Source organism: Vicia villosa, linkage group LG7 (assembly GCF_029867415.1).
Source record: "Vicia villosa cultivar HV-30 ecotype Madison, WI linkage group LG7, Vvil1.0, whole genome shotgun sequence".
Classification (NCBI taxonomy): domain Eukaryota; kingdom Viridiplantae; phylum Streptophyta; class Magnoliopsida; order Fabales; family Fabaceae; genus Vicia; species Vicia villosa.
Genome location: NC_081186.1, coordinates 82,550,425 through 82,571,285, shown reverse-complemented (window position 1 = coordinate 82,571,285; position 20,861 = coordinate 82,550,425). Strand labels below are relative to the sequence as shown.

Below are 20,861 nucleotides of genomic sequence, written 5' to 3'. Positions count from 1 at the left end.
ATAATAATAATAATAATAATAATAATAGTTGTTGTCACAAATTCAGATTTAATCAATATTGTGTAAGATTAAATAAGTGTTAACAAGTGTAGGCATGTTGAGAAATGATTCATTTAATGAGTTTCATGGTGTGTGTATGATGAGAAATGTTTTGACAGATAAGGTCAGAACGTGATCTAATGGTGTATCCCTACAACATCAAATAAATGCAACTAAGTTAACAAACAAATTCATAAGTCTCACATTAACATTAGTGCAGGTATTTCATAAGTTTTCATTTCCCAATTGGTTGTAATTATTTATTCCTAAAGCAAATAATTAGCAAATATCCCTATTATACTATTTTTAGCCATATTTATCATGAGTTTCACTTATTAAAGAAATCCTCAACATTAATAAGCCTTTACCTAATTCTATGATGATCAGGCAAAGAAATAAATGTATAACAATAAATCACATGATAAGATGCATCACTAAAATCACATCATTTCACACAGAAGACTATTTTTCATTAAACTTCACATTGCTCAAAATAAAGAGTTTAGCTCATCGTGAGCATGGCAAATACAACAAAAACAAGTTCTCAAGCTTAGCATTTCTATACAATAATGAAAAGAAAATATAAACTTAAGAGTAACACTTCTATTTATTTCAATCTTCAATCAACAAGAGGCAATACCTATCAAGCTTGAAATACATTGCATTCTTTAAGAAAAGGAAGGTAGAGATTGCTTCTAACTTCTGGTTTAGCCTCCTTCTTCTCCAAGGAAATTGTATTTTTCTAAGTGTTTCTCAAGTTTTTCAACTTCTGGACCTCATATCTTTTCTCCAAGATGATCCCTTTATAGCCTCTTTTTTATAGGTTTCTCATTAAACATTGGATCATGGGCCTATTGATTATCCCTTGATATGGCCCATGGAATTTAAAATATTCACTTTTCTTATCCTCTTGTACCAGTACTAGGAATAATACACAGTACATGCATGAGATAACTTGTGTCTTGGCAGAACTGATGTGTAGAGAGGACAGGCAGTGCACTATAGTAACGCCTGACAACTTTTTGTAGAGTTTTGTCATGTAGTGCTCATATTTACTGCTTTAACTTTCTAGCTCAGCTTTTGCTTCCATTTTGACAAGTCTGTCGTGTTAGCTCTAATTTTGAGATGAACAACTCTCTTCATCATCTTCTGGCTCAAAGTTCTATTGATTATATGTACGAAGTTTCTGACGCGCAAGAGCTTATTATCAAAGTACTCCTACACATGCACTAAACACATAGCACCTAGTATGCTCAACTAAAAACTAAGCTAAAAGCAATAAAACCTCACTAATTACCTCAAGTTAACCTCAACATATCTCTTAAAACCAAGTATAAAGGGCTTGAATATCTCACAAATAGTGAGTTATATTTGGTCCATGCGATGAAGAGAGTGAAATCCAAAAGGTTTTTATGTCATTAAAGATTGATCTAGAGAAAGCTTATGACTAATTAAAATGGAAGTCTGTTACCTAGTGTCTTCAGGACTGTAAGTTTCCCGAAGAACTTATTAATTTATTTATCATTGATTTTCATCGTCGTACTTCAAAATTTAGTGGAATAGGGACAAGCTTGATAGCTTTGCTCCCTCCAAAGGTTTTCATCAAGGTGAACCCATATCTCCTTATCTTTTTGTTATATGTATGAATTATTTGTCACATATTATTGCCGATCAAGTCAATGGAGGATATTGGAAGCCTATGCATGTAGGACGCGGGGGACCTTAAGTTTCTCATCTCTTTTTGCATATGACCTCCTTCCTCTTGCAGAGGCCAATATAGAGTAGGCTTATTGCATCAAAAAATTTCTGATCCAATTTTGACAAACCTCTGCTCAAAATATCAAATCTGAGAAAACTTAAATTTATTTCTCAACAAATACATATTCCCAGCTTTGACAGAGGATTATGCAATAAGCAAGGTTTAAAGGGGCCCAAATCTTGGGCAACTATATTGGGGAAAACATTACCCATGGTATAAGCAACAAGAACTATTTTTGCATACTACTGAGCAGATGCGATGACAGTTGTGTGGATGGAAGCATCAGTGCTTGAGCCTGGCAGAAAGAATTACGCTATGTCAATCAGTGCTAATTTTTATCCATTATTTTCATATACAGTATACTGAAATTCCCACTATTTATCATGATTTGGAAAAGTTACAAGAAGGTTTATTTGGGGAGACACGAAGAAAACCTACGAGACTTGTTTGATCGGTTGGGAGATTTCGTGTATGCCTAAGAGTCAGGGTGGCATAAGCATTAGGCGAAACTCAGTTAATGATTGATGTTTTTTTGTTTAAAATCATTTAGAATTTATTGACTAATCCTAAGGATTCATGGTGCCAGATTCTTATCAATAAGTAAAACCTTTTGGAGAATATGATCAGCAAGCCAAATGTTTCTAATCTATGGAAAGCTTTGGCAAAGGTGTGGGACACGTTTTAAAATAATATCATATGGAAGCTTGAAGATGGAAGAAGGGTTAATTTTTTGATGGATCATTGGACTCCAACTGAGCAACCTCTTTTCTTCAAATTGGCCAAAATTGATATGATTATGGATACCACCATGATGGTTAAATATATGGTTAATGTAGTTTGGGGAGTGTACAGACAAAAAATAAATTGTGGGTAATGCATATAAGTATCTTTTTTCTTATCCGAAAGAGGTGGAAATAAATATTTAGTAGAATATCATTTGAAAATGGAAAGGTCTCCACCGAATACAAACTTTCATGTGGTTTATGGATCAAAAGAGACTCTTTTATAACTCTCGGCACCATAAGTGGAACCCAACTATATTTGGAGATTGTAACTAGTGTATGAATAAAGAAGAGAACTTAATTCATATGCTTCGAGACTAATAATATGCCACACATGTATAGATTAGACTTGTCCCTTATAATAAAATGACTCAGTTTTACTCTTTTCCTTGTAGGGGTTGGATATCTAATATTCTTAAAGGAAATGTTACGGATTCACACAAAGAACACTGGAGGTTAATATTTGTGATATCATGTTGGTATTTATGGAAGTGGAAGAACAAAAAACTGTTTGGAAAAGGCCTTCAGCGATCTGATAACCCATGGGTAGTTTTGTGTTAGAACAAAGTTAGGTTTCCAGCGACAGAGATCAAACATGTTCAATGGTACCACCTAAAGGGTGGTTGGAATAAGGTCAATTGTGATGAGGCCTACAAGAAGTCTACTTCTTCAGTGGAGTGTACAGGCTTGTTTAGGGACTCCTCAAGAAATAGGATGAGAGGATATGCTCGGAAAATTGGTTTGTGTGATGCTTTTACGACAAAGATGTGGGCGGTGATACATGTGAGTAGGCTAGCTTGGCATGATAGAATTACAAATATGCTAGTCGAGAGTGACTCTAAAGTTCTAATAGATATCATGAACTAAGAGACGGGGGACGATCACAACTTCCCAACTTTAGTATGTAGAATCAAAATAATGACTCAAAAGAATTCTCACATCAACTTATGTCATACTTTGACGGAAAGAAAATTGTTGTGAAGATTGGATAGCAATTATTGTCTTACGATGAACAACAATGATATGCTCATTTTTTCAAATATCGTGACGAATGAGTTAAATGTAGTTTTAATTAATAATAACTTTGTGTCCTCTCTCCCTATACGTGTTAGAGTGTCTCGTTAATTTTATTTTTTTTTCATTTTCTTGGACCTTTAGACCCTCTTTTGAAAGAAAAAAAATAAAAAAAAATTAAATAAATGTTTCTATTAATTTGAGAATAATTTAGGGATAACTTTCTTAAATAAATATTTCTATTAATTTGAGAATAATTTAGGGATAACTTTCTTTACCAAATCATGATTATTTTTTATTATAAAGACAACCAAAACCGTCCATGCGTTCCTTTTCAGTTTCCAAAGTCAAGGCAATTAATTGTACCACACAAATAATAATGATGATGAAATAAATTTTATAATTTAAGCAAATTTCATTTTCCATCATCTACCTAGTCAAATTTTACTAACATAGTACATAAATTCATATGATAGAAAAATAAAATAAAAAATTATGTTGATTCTATACATATAAAAAAAATTGCCAATAGTTTTGAATGCTAAATCACCACTTGCAATTGAATTATATATGAAATTAAACAAAATACACTTGCTTAACGGTAAATATATAATTTGAAAATATGTTTATGGATGAACAATTTTCACATTACAATTCGATTTTGTAATGATGAGTTAGACCCAACCATAATTCTTTACGTGGTATCAAAAATTTAATTCAAAACGTGAGGGAGTTTATAAAGAGTCTTACATCAGATAATATATAGTTTTAAAACAATATTCATCCTATAAATCAGTTTTGTAGGGATGAGTTACACACCAATTTAAATTTGATTTTGATTAATTTAGTGTTACAAATTATATAAATCAAATATCATATATACATAATCTCATAGATTAATCTTAAAACTGAATTAATGTGTGGCCCATGAAGATGAAATTGAGGGTGGAAGAGTCTCAGCCGCCCAGGAGCGTGGTCTGATGCAATGTAACCAAACGTAACTAGACATGGCAACGGGGCGGGTCGGGGACGGTTTTTACCTCCCCCAAACCCAAACCCGAATTCCCAATCAATCCCCGTTACCCGCCCCAAACCCAAATGGGGATGGAGAATTAAAACCCAAACCCGTCCTTAACGGGTTCGGGTATCCCCGCTACCATGTATTTTGTAAAAACAATTTTTTTAATAAAAATATTGACTTTTTCAAAAATCAAATTACATTATAAATAACAAACTAAAACAATCTCAAAGAATTTCATACATATATTTCAAATATTTAAAATAATAAATACAAATCAAATTATTAAAACATTAGCCACATATTTAATAATATAAATTATGAAATATAAATAATATGTACATATTGAAATAAACGGGACGGGTTCGGGGTGGGTACTAGTGTCCCCATTACCCGACCCATCCCCATGTTTTCTAATCGGAGAAAACCCAAACCTGAACCCAAACCCAGTCAAAACGGGTTTTCCCCGTCAACTTCGGGGCGGATTCGGGTGGGTACCCGTGGGTCTGGGTTTTATTGCCATGTCTAAACGTAACCTTGTCCATAATATGTCCAAAACAAGAAACCAAAGGCACCCACGTGTAATGATGCCAATTGTGAATTCCAAATATTGGCTAGTGAACATAAAGTCATGTCTTAATCCAAATACCTTATTATAGTAATTGTAACCAACTAATATATGTCCCTACATTGAAAATAAGAATGACACATTAACTTCAATCCTTACATTACATGACTACTCCTCAAGTTTGTGGATAGCTATTGTACTAGAATCAAAATAAAATAAAATTTGATGATGCAAAACCACTCATGTGTTCACTTCTACACCTCTTTTAATTATGGTGCAAATACATTTTCTTTACATCATCCAATCTTAGAGCAATCTGAATTACAGCACAACGAACACTGCCACAAGCCTTATCATCATCCATTTCTACTGAGAATGACTGTGCGACATATAAACGACAAAGGAATTACTCTTACAGAACTCATAAAGGCTATATTGTTTTTGTGGCTAAGGTTATGATGTTCCCTACAGCACGCCAGTATACACCAGTGTTAGGAAGATCTTAACTTTTTTTTATACAGGTTGGAGTCGGAGATAGAGTATTGAGATAATTTATATAGAATGATACAATGAAACTCTTCATCTTACAAACCGATTTTTGAAATGTTAAGTTAGGTCAAATTCTGATAAACGTGAAAATAAATGGTAGGTGATTCGATAGCGGAAATCTGATTGCAGTTCATAGATCTTAAACTAGACTCTAGTACATGTTCTTATAAATGAAGACAATCGTCACCCCACAAATCAATTTTATGGGTTTAATTTGACTCAACTACAATTCTTAACATGAATATTTTTCCGTACAAATAATCAGTTGGGAAAAAATTTCAACAACACAAAAATTGGAGCCAACTTAGACATTATCATCATTTTACTTTAATGCCTCATCCACTAAAATACTACTGTATTTTTTCACCATAAAATTATGTTCCAGGAGAAATTATATGTCGACAAAAAATAGTAGACCCCTCACTCCACAGTCTTAACAAGAAATTGTCTGAATGAGATTGAAACAAAATTGTAGTATCAATTACTAGTCTGAAATAATGGAGAGAAGGACCACTTCTTCACAAAGTAATTAATAACCATATTATGTGTCCCCCTAAAATTATTTGGCCCCCTCCTTCAGTTGCATATTAACTGGGTGGATTTTGAGAAAAAATATTCTTCTGATTCAAAGTTAAAATTATTTTTGTTTGATTCAATTTTGGATGAGTATTTAAAAAGTTAAATCCAATTCAAATTCATCTAATTTGATTTAATTGATTTTTTTATATTAAAATTATAAATTATAATTTTTCATTAATATTAATATTATAAAAAATACTATAAAATAATAGTTTTGAAATAATATATAACTTATAATATATTAAGAATTAAAATTATAACTTAAAACAATCAGTTATGGTTCAAACAAATAAATTCTTAAAAATACATTATTAAATTATATTAATAAAAATATTAAAATCAATTAAATACCAACGAATAATAAATCAATGTGGTTGTAGTGTTATATTTGTAAAGGACTTGGCGAGGGCGAGAGCTTTGCAGCCTCAGGAGGGGCAACGACCATATGTCGTCCTCCAGGAAGTATCGTCTCTCCCTAAAAGCCTCCTTCTCACACAGATATGAGAAAACATGGGAAAAGACGTTTATTAGACAAAGAGAAGTCAGAGTCAGTAGTTGGTCCACGTCTCCCAAGAAAATAGGGATTTAACGGTCTGCCATTGACTGAGTGGACGATGATCCTTCTCGAGAAAACCCTAGGCTCAATGGTCTCTATAAATACTTCTTCCCTAGTAGGATAAAGGAATCAGATTCTAACTTACACATAATACCACACTTCTTATGCTTATACCTAAGTACCATACTGAGATACACAATCTATCACTTCACGTGAGAATGTCCTCTAAAACCACTATGCATGGCTTCTTGTCGTTGTGGGCAAGCCCTAACCACCATAAATAATTATAAACCTACTAAGGCCTCTGAGTACCCTAACTTTATAGGAATAACATGCACACCTGTACTTTTTGACCAATACAGTGGTGCCCACTGTGGGACTCCGGTAAAACTAACATGGGTCACACCTCTGTCATTCTCACTACTTCCATCTTCCTTCCAAAGATGGCCAAGAAAACTCTACGCTCAAATACAAACACTATAGCTTGAGGTTTCGCTGGTGGAGGTAGTTCCAACTTCTCTCGAAGGAAATACGCAAGGCATGTGCTTGGTGCAATGTGATATCTCCTGGTTTCGCTAGGTGTGCGAGGGGAAACAAGGGTTAACATCACCTTTTCTAACAGGGATGTCATCAGAGTCAACCCTCACGATAATGACCCTCTAATCATCATAGTGCAGCACGACAACTAGGATATTAAACGGGTATTGATAGATCCTGGAAGCTTTGCTGACGTCCTGTTTTGGGACGTTTTCCAAAAACTGCAACTCAATCCCAGTGACGTCAAAATGTTCAATAACTCGTCAATTGGATTTTCCGGCGAACAAGTACAAGTAAGGGGCCATATGACCTTAGAGACAACGTGTGGCGAGGGCGCAGACGCTAAGGTGGTAGACGTCATCTGCCTTATTGTGGATGCCCTGTCGACCTATAATATCATTCTAGATCGCCCCTCCATCAAAGCACTTGGACCGGTTATTTCCACCCAATACTTAGTTCTAGAGTACACACCTCCTAGAGAGAGTTGGTACAATTCGAGGAGACCAGCAGATTGCTCAAGAATGCTCCAGAATAGCATGGCTACATAAAGGGAAGATATCGCCCTTGTGGATGCCCCCTTTTTGATGTTTCAATTGCAGACCTTAATATTTGGGATCTTAGGTTAGGTGCAGTCATTTAAAGGCTGACGCCCACAGAGGACTTGAAGGAGGTCCAAATAGACCTTTCATCCCATCAGGTGACAAAGATAGGTAATTCGTTTATCGTGGAAGAAGAACACGAGCGAGTCAACCAACTCATTAAAAATATTGATTTGTTTTCTTGGGGGCCCTTTGATATTGCTGGGATAGACGCCAAGGTGGTGAGCCATCACCTAGCCATCCACCCCTCTGCCAAACTAGTGGCGCAGAGGAAGCAGAAATTTGGCGAAGGGAAGAGGCCCGTCATTTATGAGAAAGTAGGCAAGATATTTGATGTCGAGTTTATCATATATATATAGGCACAAAATATCCTACCTGGCTAGCCAACATGGTTTTGTGAGAAAAGAATTGAAATTATTAATAATCCAACACATATTTCTCCTTGATGTTTGGAACAATCGAAATAGAGACGCCAAGGTTTAACTCCTACATATGTGACCACTCCCATGTCCACACAGGGATGGTTAGCCAAGAAATCAATTATCGCATGACCCTTAACAACTTCCATAGGGACACACTGCAAAGATAATTTTGATTACTCAATTGTCATTGTCACCCATCTGTTTAATAATAGTTTGGTAAACATGTATTTGATCACACCAATTTTCAACACAACATAAAATAATATAAAAGCTCTATCGTTTGATGACCAACTAAGATAATATAAAGCTCCTTCTACATATATTGTAAAGATGTTACTACCACCTAGACAATTGTCGATCACTATACACCTTTAATCTTTAATCCAACTATTATCGATTATCACTTTAATCATCACTCACACCACCACGGATCAACATCTATCACCACTTCATCCACCTCTAATCATCGACCCAACTACTATTAACTATCACTTGATTATCACTCTTACCCCTAATGATCATCACTCTAACAAGTATATACTGTCATCTACTACTTACAACAACTATTATTTTAAATATTACTAAATGAATATATTACATATTTATAATATTTATTTTATATTTATATTTAAAATTGATTATAAAAATTAATAAATAAATAACTACTCTAAAGATAGCGTTAATAAACCAATTGTAATGGATACAAATGGTTAAAAATTTTACTCATACTAGCTGTGATTGGACTTGGATCATCTCCTTCAATTTCTTCTCTTCAATTATCTCCTTCACACTTTTCTCTCTATATCTCTCTAATATTTTCTCTCTCTTCTTCTTTTTATCATTTTTTTTATGCAATTAATTCTACTACACTTGTTTTTGTGAAGGAGAGAAAAGGAGGGAAGGAGAGGATTCCTGGTCAGCTGTGATTTGGGTCTCTATAGACTAGAGATAATTTAGGTAGAACATCTCTTGCTAAAACATTGAATATATGTGTTGATAATATTGCTTAACATTTTTAGATATTGTAGTGGGGCATGTACCACCACAACCACAGGCATGGGTCTGTCCCTAAATTGCATATCAAAATATTATGTGTGAACAATTTGATAAATATATTTCTCTGAAAGTCAATATGATGCTTTCTCATGGTTTTAAAATATAGCAGATATTTTTGACAAAATTCGATTATAGTAGTCAAATCAAGCCAAAGATTTTCCAACAATAATTAATACATCATGGTCTCATCATGTTATTTGTTAATTAAGCAAACAAGATTACAAGTTGATAAAGTATTGGGCCCTAGAATGGGGACGTTGCAGATAATTATAGATACAGCCGAGCCAGGTATATTTCATCTCATATATATTTATAAATCTTTTAAATTTTAACTTAAATAAAGAGATTCTCAATATAGCCTATGTATTTTTAGGGATGATATGAAAATTTAATTTTACTCATTTTTAAAATGAAGTTTTGGAAATCATTTTGGGTTTTTACTTGCGGGATTTGTATTTTTATTTGCGGAAGAATTGTAGGTAAATTTGCTTGTAAAATCATGGGTAAAATTAATATATGCTCTCAAATTGTACTTTGAGACGTATTTTTACAGTATTTAATAAAATAAATATTTTTTTATTTTTTTAATTAAGATAACAGGGCCAAATTTTGAAATGCACAGAATAGAAAACATTTAAAAGACAATGTTGTTTAAGACAACAACACATCTCAAAAAATTAATCAAATGGTATACCAAAAACATCAAAAATACTATCTACCATCTATTTATAACAATTTAATGGCATGAATTTTCAAAATTGTCCTTTTTAAATCAATTATTTACACTAAAAAAAGGTATTTAAGTAATTAAATAATATTTAATTTTTTATTTTCTTCTCCTATTATAGCATAATGTTGACATTTATTTTTCAACTTTCACCAATTAAATTTTAATTAAATATTACATACATTAATTCTCTCTCTTGATTAAAATTGTAAATTTCTCTCATATTTTTTTTCCCCCACATTCTCAGTTTTATTTTAATTTTTTTCCCTATTTATTTATTATCACTAAAACTACTAATAATTTATTTTTTAATTTTTATAAAATTAAAAATTTATTTATCTCACGGGTCACTATCAACATAATATCTATTTTATTTTAATTGACTATTGTTTTAATTTGAGAGACAAAATTCTTATTTTTAAATAATAATTTTTTTCTTTATCCGTCTCACGCTTTCTTTTTTATATGATTATGTAATACAATTAAATTTATATGATAATTGTTCGTAAATTATTTCAAATTTTACATTTGTATATAAATATATTTTATATCACATCAAATAATTTTTTATCTCACATCATTATTAACACAAGGTCTATTTTATTTTAATCAAACATCTACCTTGATTTGAAATCTTTATTTCAAAATATCAAAATTCCCTTTTTTTTTGTCTTCATTTCTCTTCTTTTCTTTCTTTTTGCATGAATATTTAATACAATTGAATTTATATAATTATTTTACATTTTACAATTAAATAATTCATTTCAAATTTACATATGCATATAAATAAATTTTATATTATATCAAAAAAACTTTCTATTTCATTGGTCACTATCAGCACAATACATATTATTTTAAATTAAAATATTATTTTATCAAATTGGATATTACTCAATACTCGTGCAGACAACTAACTTTTTATTTTACGAGTTACCTTCAACACAATATATATTTTATTTTTAATCTACAATTATCTTTATTTAAAATATAAAATCCTTATTTCTAAATATCTTCTTTTTTTTTTCATTCTCCATCTCACAAATCTTTGTTTTCTTTTTGAATGGTATTTAATACAATTAAATATATAAATGATCATTGTTCATTTTATAAATAAGTAACTCATTTTAAATTTACATGTATATCTAAATACATTTTATACCGTATCAAATTAAATAATACTCAACCAATCGTTAGTTGGTCCAGTGGTGATTGGCGTTGGACTTGGTAGGTCAAACCACAGTTCGATCCCCCGCAATTGCGAATGTAGACAATTAATTTTTTTTTAACAGACCACTATCAGGACAATACATATTTTATTTTTAATCAACATTAATTGAGTTTATATCATCATTGTTCATTTTATAATTAAATAACTCATTTCAAATTTACAAGTGTATCTAAATACACTTTATAACATTTCAAATTGGATAATACTCATTAGCGGTGTAGACAACTAATTTTCCATATCACAAGTCACTATCATGACATTATGTATTTTATTTTAATCAACAATTGTCTTTATTTGAGAAATAACATTTTTATTTGCAAATGTTAAAAAATTTCTTTTTTTTTCTTTCTCAATCTCACGAGTTCTTTTTTTTTTACGGCTATTTAATACAATTGAATCTATATGATCTTTGTTTATTTTACAATTATGTAACTCATTTCAAATTTACACGTATATAGTCAAATACATTTTATAACGTATCGAATTCGATAATAATTCATAGTCGTACAAACAATTAACTTTTTATCTCATGAGTTATTATCAGCACAATACCTAATTTATTTTTAATCAACATTAATTGAATTTATATGATCGTTGTTCTTTTTATAATTAAGTACCTTATTTCAAATTTACATGTTTGTCTATATACATTTTATAGCATATCAAATGGATAATACTCATCAACCATGTAAATAACTAACTTTTCATCACACGGTCACAATTAATACAATATATATTTAATACAATTGAATTTATACGATCATTATTCACTTTATAATTAATTAATATATTTTAAATTTACATATATATATATATATATATATATATATATATATATATATATATATATATGTATGTATATATAAATACATTTTTTATATTATATATAATATTTATATATGCGTTCGCACGAATATCATGTTAGTTCTTTGTATAAAATCACCATAATTGAAGCTTAATTATTAATAATTTATATTGTTAATGATTTTTTATTACAAATCCAATTGCCCATTTCTCTGAATAGCTCATATACATGCCAACTACAAAACAATCGTACTAATTCTTTAAACATTTTAAGTTTTAAAAAATTATGTGTAGATTAAAAATTATGAGATTAAATTGTAATAAATATTTTTATAAAAAGTTATTTAAGTACAATTAAACTGTGAATTCTTTTTTTTTTACTGATATCATAAAAATGGCATGTTGACTGATATTTCTTAAGAAGATATAAAAATTTGAAACTTTTTTTAAAATGTAAAACTATTTCTTAATTTAGTGCAATTCATTTTTCAATGGAAAATAAAGTTAATTTATTCAATATTTGTTGAGACAATTATTACTTAGTTAAAGTTTTTTTAAATATTTTTTTAGAAAATAGTAAAAAAAAAAATATATTGCTCTTTAATGGAGGAACAGTACACTACCTACATGATCACATCAGGACTTTTAATTAAAATATAAATTTTATTCTTTTGAAATCTAATGGGATTGATTTGGTGGTTTTATTCTCATGATGAACTGTTAAATAGTAATTAAATTATTTAAACCACCTCAATTTATACTATTGATGATCAATCACACTCACTGGCAACTTTTACCTTGAGGATCTTAGTGATGGAAAATTGTGAGTTTTGTCTGTTGGTTGGACCCTTATAGGAGCCATTACAGTAATTAAAAGATAACTTTATTTTCTTTTCTACAAAATTCACTTTATTCTAGAATCAAACAATAACATTTTTTGTTTATAAAGTAGAGTCCACCAATGTCAAAAGATATGTGATTAGAAACTTTAACATTCCATGTCATTGTATCATAAAAGGGATAGTAAAAGATTAAAATATGTTCCTTCTAGAGATGCTCCAATGGGTCTTAGACAAGAAATATATTCCATATTATAATAATGTGCATTGCCAATTATTTTATGATTAAGTTGGATTGGTTGTTGATCATTACTCACATTAACTTAGAAGCGACAAGCCCCCTTTATTTTTTCGTTGAATTCTTAGCTTAAGTTGTAAGTTGTAATATTATAAACCAAGGAAATGTGTCGCACATTTTTCAAATAATTACATCATCTTCTAGATGTTTGTTTGGCAATAACCCTAATCATATCGTTGTAAGGTTTGAAAGCTATTATCTTATAAGTAATATACCTTCGGTTCTATATTATATTATAGGTAAATTTTATTTTTTAGGTTTATATAATTAAGGTATATATAATTAATGTATTTGAGTTATATATATATAATCTAAATACATTAATTATTTAATTAAAGTTTGCTTATAAAATGAGATCAAGGAAATATATATTAATAACTCTATGCTTGTCAGTTTTTGAGTTTGAAAGAGGAAAAGGATGGATGTTTAGATTTTATATAAATAGTCAAATATAATTAAAAATATATGGATAAAAAAGACTAAGAATATTATTTAAGTTGTTCAAAAAGTTAATTATAATTTATAATTTTTGTCAAGAAATTTAATTATATTAAATGACTATGATGTAAATGTAGTAAATATGGAATTATAGGATGTCAAATTAAAGATATGTTTGTGTAACTAATTGTTAGTTAGTAAAGTGGTGATTGACTTTGGATTTAATAAGAAGAATTAGGGTTTAATCTCTCGCAACTGCGATTGAGTGGGGGCTGGAACCACTTAAAAAAAAGTTAAATTTGTGTATGTATTACCTCCATTTTGAACAAAAACCACAATTTAATTATTTATAATTCTTTTTTATATTTAAGTTTTATATTTAAGTTTTATATTTAAGATATAAAAAGTTAAATTTGTGTATATATTACCTCGATTCTGAACAAAAACCACAACTTAATTATTTATAATTCTCTTTTATATTTAAGTTTTATATTTAAGGTATGCTCTCTCTTCATTCTATCACTACTAGAAATTTGGCCTACGGCCACGCTAAAATTGTCCACAGCTCAGAAACTGTGGCCACATATATGATTTAGCCATGATTATCAAAGCGTAGACGTATGTTATAGAAATATTGAATCCGGAGTGTAAAACTGTGGCCTGTATAACGGTAGATATTTTAAGCCGCAACTAAGAAACCGAGGCCTATAATTTTCAGTTCAAACTGTGGCCAAAACCCCAAAAAAAAACCCTCCAAAAGTTCCCTCCTTTTTTTTAGTTTCCCTCTATATCTTTTAATATTTTCTTTTCTATTTTTTTTAATAAAAAAAAAGAAAAAAAATGAAAGAACACGAACAAAAACTCCATCTCCCAAAGCCATATGAACAAAAAACACGCACACTCTGAAAACTCCATCTCCCAAAACTATCTCGCTTCGCCGCTCCACCGCTCCGCCGCTGCTGCCACCTCCATCGCTTACAGGTTAGTTTCTTCATCTTCATCTCTGCTTTCATCTCTGCTTCACCTTCATCTCACGAACCCTAACCCTCTTCATCTCACGAACCCTAACTCTCTTCATCTCACGAATCCTAACTCTCTTCATCTCACGAACCCTAACTCTCTTCATGTCACGATTCTCTGTTCGTGTTCCTCATCTTCTCTATCGTCTCCTCTGATTTTGTTTGGACCTAATATATATTTTGTTTTGCAGTTGAGGTACCAAAGCTTCTGGAGGCTTCCTCTATTCATCTGCATACGATTATCTGGGTACGATTCTCTTCTCTGTTCGTGTTCCTCATCTTCCCTCGTCTCCTTTGATTTTTTTGACCTAATATATATTTTGTTTTGCATGTGAGGTACCAAAGCTTCTAAAGGCTAATACGGTAGGGTTTCGTTTTGACCTAATCTATGTTTAAACAAATTCTACTACTGATGTTTGGATAGTGTGATTTGATGCATGTTTTGTTTTGACCTAATCTACTGAGGGCTTCATTTTGACCTAATCTCTGCATTGTTATATCTGTTGTTGTTATTTATGTTAGATTTTGTTATGGTGATTTGAAACTGAGAGAGGCACTGAGTTTATGTTAGATTTTGTTATGGTGATTTAGGTTAGATTTTGTTAGGGTTGAAAACTGATCTGGATTTTAGGTTGAGAAAGTATGTTAGATTCAAGTTATAACTGCTATTTCCGTTATTTGACTGTTAGTATTGTTAAATCTAAAATTGATTTTCTGTTTGGGACGAAATCAGAATGCTAGTTATGCTTAATATCATGAATTGAATTGAATTTCTTGTGATTATTAGAAGAAATTCTTGTTATTATGATATGTGTATGTGTATGATAATTTATGAATTTTACTCTGAAACTCTATTATGCTGCAATATACTATAGATTATTCATTTGAAGGAAGTTTATAATTATGTATTTTTTGTTTGTTTGTTTAGGGGAGGAATATTCTTGAAACAGATCATCCAGAAGGTCCTTTTGGCACTAAGGTCAGTGTTCTAACTTGTTTCTGAGCTCACTTAGATTTGTGTTTGCTGCTGCTTTCCTCTGTGTTGGATTAGATCTTGCTAGAGTTGATTTTGACATGTACTTTGTAGCGGAATGATTTGTGTTTGATGACCTTTAAGTAGAAAAGTGGTTTTTGGCAAAACTAATCTTGCTAGAATGATATAACTGATTCTTGGCTTGGGATTTGGGACTAACTAGTAACTACTTTCAATCCACAATACATATATAACTTTAGGATTCAATGTTAAAACTGATTGTATGTTTTAGTGACTTGATTTGATGAACTGATGTGCCACTACTATTGTGGCTGCTGTTCATGCTACTACTTAGTAGTTTGTTTCTTAAATTTTCTTGCATCAACTTATATTGGGTCCTATTAATGTTTGTGCATCTCGTAAGGAAGTGTTGCTTATGTTGTAATTAGTTGTTGTTTTTATTTGGCGTAGAATAATTCAATTATTGAAATGTCTACTTTAAGTTTCGGTATCTGATATATATATATAGTCTGTGCTATTGTATGTACACTTCTTGCTCTTAAGTAGCCATTCAGTTTACATACTTTAAGTTTCTATCAGTATGTAAACTAAAAATCATGAAGCTGTGGAAGTTTCTTATGCATATTTAGTAAATGTAGCAGAAAGAGAAAGAAAATATTATAAAAAACATGAAATCCTCCTTCTGGTATTTGTGTGTAACTGCTACTGAAGGTTACTTAAAAGGCAGCATTTGTTTGTTTCAAACACAAGGCTATTGATTTTATAAATCTGTTATGAATTTGTGTGACTCTGTTATGAATTTTATAAATCTAATTTTGTGTATTATTAAGTTGCATAGCATAGCTGCAGTGTGGTTATTGATTTCTTTTTGTTATTGATACAGCTCAATTCCCTCAAAGGAGACGAAGGAAAGCGACAACTGCATTTTATTTGTGTGTGACTCCATTTCTCTGTTTTAAGGTAACAATTTGTGTTCTTTTAGGCTTCACCATATAAATTTTAATACGTGGTAGTATATCTCATGAAATGTTTTGATTCATATGTATATGATTATATAATTTCGTTGCCGTCTAAAAATGAATTTTATAAATCAGTAATCATGTTAGTGCTTTTCTTACCTAATTAGTTGTATATTAGGTATATAATGTATATACAATAATTCTTGCAAAGATTCTGTCCCACTAATTCCATTTATATACAATAATTCTGTCCCAGTAATTTTTTGGTTGCTCAGCACATGTTTTGGTACTGTTAGTGCATTTTTTTATATGAATTCAGTTTTGAATGTGTTATGTGTTTTGAATGTGTTATGTGTTGTGTTTCAAATATATAGATTATCAAGTGATGGACAAAGAGTGGACTAAATTACCGTGGTTTAGTCAAGAGTACATCAACGGTGTTACTCGATTTTTAGACTTTGCCTTCACTAAAGGAAGTCCTCAAGGAGGTGAACTTCTATGCCCTTGTGCTAAGTGTAAAAATATATATTGGAAAACCAGGGATATTATTAGGGATCACCTAATAGCCAAAGGTTTTCTAGACGGTTATGACGTTTGGGTGCACCATGGGGAGAAACTACAAAGGTCTATGGAAATTGGTGATGGGATGGAAGATCAAGATGGATCACATGATGACATTCCTGGCTTATTGCATGACATATATGGAGATAGGGCAGAAGCACACGGAGTTGATGAAGGTCCCAATGACGAGGCTAGAACGTTTTACAGTTTGATTAAAGAGGCGGAACAAGAACTGTACCCTGGATGCAAAGACTTCTCTTCGTTATCATTCACGATTCAACTCTACTTGTTGAAATGTCTCCACGGCTGGAGCAATACGTCATTCACTGCCCTATTAGAATTATTGAAAGAAGCAATGCCTGATTTGAACATTCCGGAATCATTTTACAAGACAAAAGCCATGATAAGTGGTTTAGGCCTTGATTATAAGAAGATAGATGCATGCCCAAATGATTGCATGCTATTTTGGAAGGAGCATGAAAAGGACAATTCTTGCACTATTTGTGAAGCTTCACGGTGGAAACAAAATGCTGCAACTGAAGGATGCGAGTCTGAGCAACCCAAAAATGACTGTAGAGTTCCTGCAAAAGTTTTGAGGCACTTTCCGTTGATTCCTAGACTACAAAGGTTGTTCATGTGTTCAAAGACAGCTGAGTCAATGAGATGGCATGAAGAAGAGCGCTCAAAGGATGGAAAATTGAGGCATCCTGCTGACGGTAAAGCGTGGAAGGACTTTGATGAGCTCCATCCAGATTTTTCTAGTGAGTCCCGCAATGTAAGACTTGGCTTAACGAGTGATGGGTTTAATCCATTTAGGACCATGAGCTTATCTCATAGTACATGGCCTGTCTTGATGATGGTATACAACACACCACCTTGGCTGTCCATGAAACCTGAATATACAATGTTGTCATTGTTGATTCCTGGACCAAAATCTCCAGGCAACGATATCGATGTTTACCTCCAACCACTGATAGAGGAGCTAAAGGAGTTATGGGAATCCGGCATAGAGACATATGATTCTTCAATGAATCAAAATTTTCAAATGCATGCAGCTCTTCTGTGGACAATTAGTGACTACCCTGCTTATGCTATGTTGTCGGGATGGAGCACCAAAGGAAAATTGGCGTGTGCTTGTTGTAAATCTAACACCAATTCGTTATACCTCAAACACAGTCATAAGATGTGTTATATGGACCACCGTACCTTTTTACCAAGAACTCATTCTTGGAGAGACGATGTCAAATCATTTAACGGAGAAGAAGAACATAGAACTGCACCATCCATGTTAAACGGGGCTGAAATTCTTGAACTCTTAAAAGATTTCAATAATGAATTTGGGAAGAAAAAGAAGAAAGTTGATGGCCCGTGGAAGAAGAGGTCAATTTTTTTTGAGTTGCCTTACTGGGCTCAAAATACATTGCGCCATAACTTAGATGTAATGCACATTGAAAAAAACATATTTGATAGTATTGTTGGAACTCTTTTGGACATCATGGGGAAGACAAAAGATCATATTAAAGCCCGTTATGATTTGCAAGAAATGGGAATTAGAGAAAAACTTCATCCAAGGGAGATTGGTGGAGGACGTTCAGAGTTTGCAAAAGCGTGTTTCTCAATGACTCCGCACGAGAAGTCAATTTTTTGTGGAGTTATAAAGGCTGCCAAGTTACCAGATGGGACTGCATCAAATATTTCAAAATGTGTACAATTTGGTGACAAAAAAATATCTGGTTACAAGAGCCATGATGCGCATTTCATGTTACACTATTTGTTGCAAATCGCAGTAAGAAGCACAATGCCCAAGGAGGTGGCAACCCCACTAATTCGTCTTGGTTCCTTTTTCCGCTCTCTATGTCAGAAAGTTATACAAGTGGAAGATTTAGATTACCTAGAAAATGAGATTGCAGAGATACTTTGTCAGTTGGAGATGATATTTCCTCCAAGTTTCTTTGACATAATGGTTCACTTGCCTATTCACCTTGTAAATGAAGTTAGATTGGGTGGTCCTGTTCAATTTCGATGGATGTATCCCACCGAAAGATACTTGTGTAAACTTAAGAACTATGTCCGCAATAGAGCTTATCCTGAAGGTTCTATTGCCAAGGGGTATCTGGCTGAAGAAGCTATAACATTTTGCTCAAGGTATTTGCATAGCAATGTAGATACAAGGTTTAATAGGAAGAGTCGGAATTATGATGTTACCGATTCACTTGAAACAGATCCAGATGATTACTTTACAACTGCCGGTCGTCCTTTAGGGGGGGCAGGCAAACCCTTTCATCTTGATGTGAAATCAAAGGATGATGCCCATCGATACATCTTATTCAATTGCAATGAAGTTCAAATTTACATCAGGTAGTACAATAACTATTTGTCCTCCTATGTATTTATCTACTAATCCTAAGATTAGAGATATGTTAACATATAATTTGTTGACTTTTGTAGTGAGCATGATCAAAGTGTTAATTCAAACACTAACAAAAGGAAGTGGACCAAGGCCAAAACTCAAAGTAAAGAATTTAGTGAATGGTTTAAAACTCGTGCCCAGAATGATGATGTGCCATTACAACTTGAAAAACTTTCTAGAGGTCCTAATTTTGTTGCAAAGAGGTATCCAGGTTATGTCATTAATGGATATAGGTTCCATACTAGGAAACGAGATACAAATCGCAAAACTCAAAATTCTGGCGTAACTTTAGTTTCACTAACTTCAAGTTTCGCTAGCTCCAAGGATGGAAATCCTAGGACAGAACCCATCACATATTATGGAACCATTGTTGATATAATTGAGTTATACTACTATGGAAATTTCAACTTTGTATTGTTTAAGTGCGATTGGTTTGAGGTTGAAAAAGACAAATACGGACTTACTTGTGTGCGTTTCAATAAGAAAATTTATCAGAATGATCCATTTGTGCTACCTTCTCAAGTTCATCAATGTTACTATGTCCAAGACCCTTTTGATCCAAACCGGCATTATGCTCTGCAAACAGTTCCACGAGATTTCTTTAACATTGCTGACCCGTCAAACTTACAAGCTGAAAGTGGAGAAAATAGTGATGGTGATGGTGAATTAAATTGGGTTAGGGAAGACATACCTGCAACAATAGCTGAAACACCTTATGAAATGAATGAAGCTGAAAGTGATGGAGAGGATTTTGATTATGATGATACCCTATTTGATTTCATGGACTAATGTCAATCTATTTCATTTCTGGTGTAATACATTTCTTTTTTATTTTCCATTTGAACTTTTCATGTATTGGTTTTATGAGCTGTTTTCATTAGGAGAATGACAATATCATTAGAATTTCTGATGTAACTGATTGGATGTGTTGAATCTATTTCATTTCTGTTTTTGTAAATCCACTATGTGTTGAACCTATTTCATTTCTGTTTTTGTAAATCCACTATGTTTTGAATCATATGTAATTTATCTTCATGTCCAGTAATTTGTGAGTTATTGTTAACCGTTTGAATATTGCAAATTAGTGCTGATTGGTTAAACTTTGT

The 20,861-nt window shown here is 32.0% G+C and overlaps 1 protein-coding gene across 1 annotated transcript; it reads left to right on the top strand.

Annotated features, from left to right (window-relative positions):
* Positions 1-17,169: 17,169 nt before the first annotated feature.
* Positions 17,170-20,544, top strand: LOC131619494 (uncharacterized). The gene is made up of 3 exons (XM_058890583.1): positions 17,170-18,632; positions 18,816-19,703; positions 19,794-20,544. Exons 1-3 carry the CDS (start codon positions 17,170-17,172, stop codon positions 20,542-20,544), a joined length of 3,102 nt encoding a protein of 1,033 aa, XP_058746566.1.
* Positions 20,545-20,861: the final 317 nt, after the last annotated feature.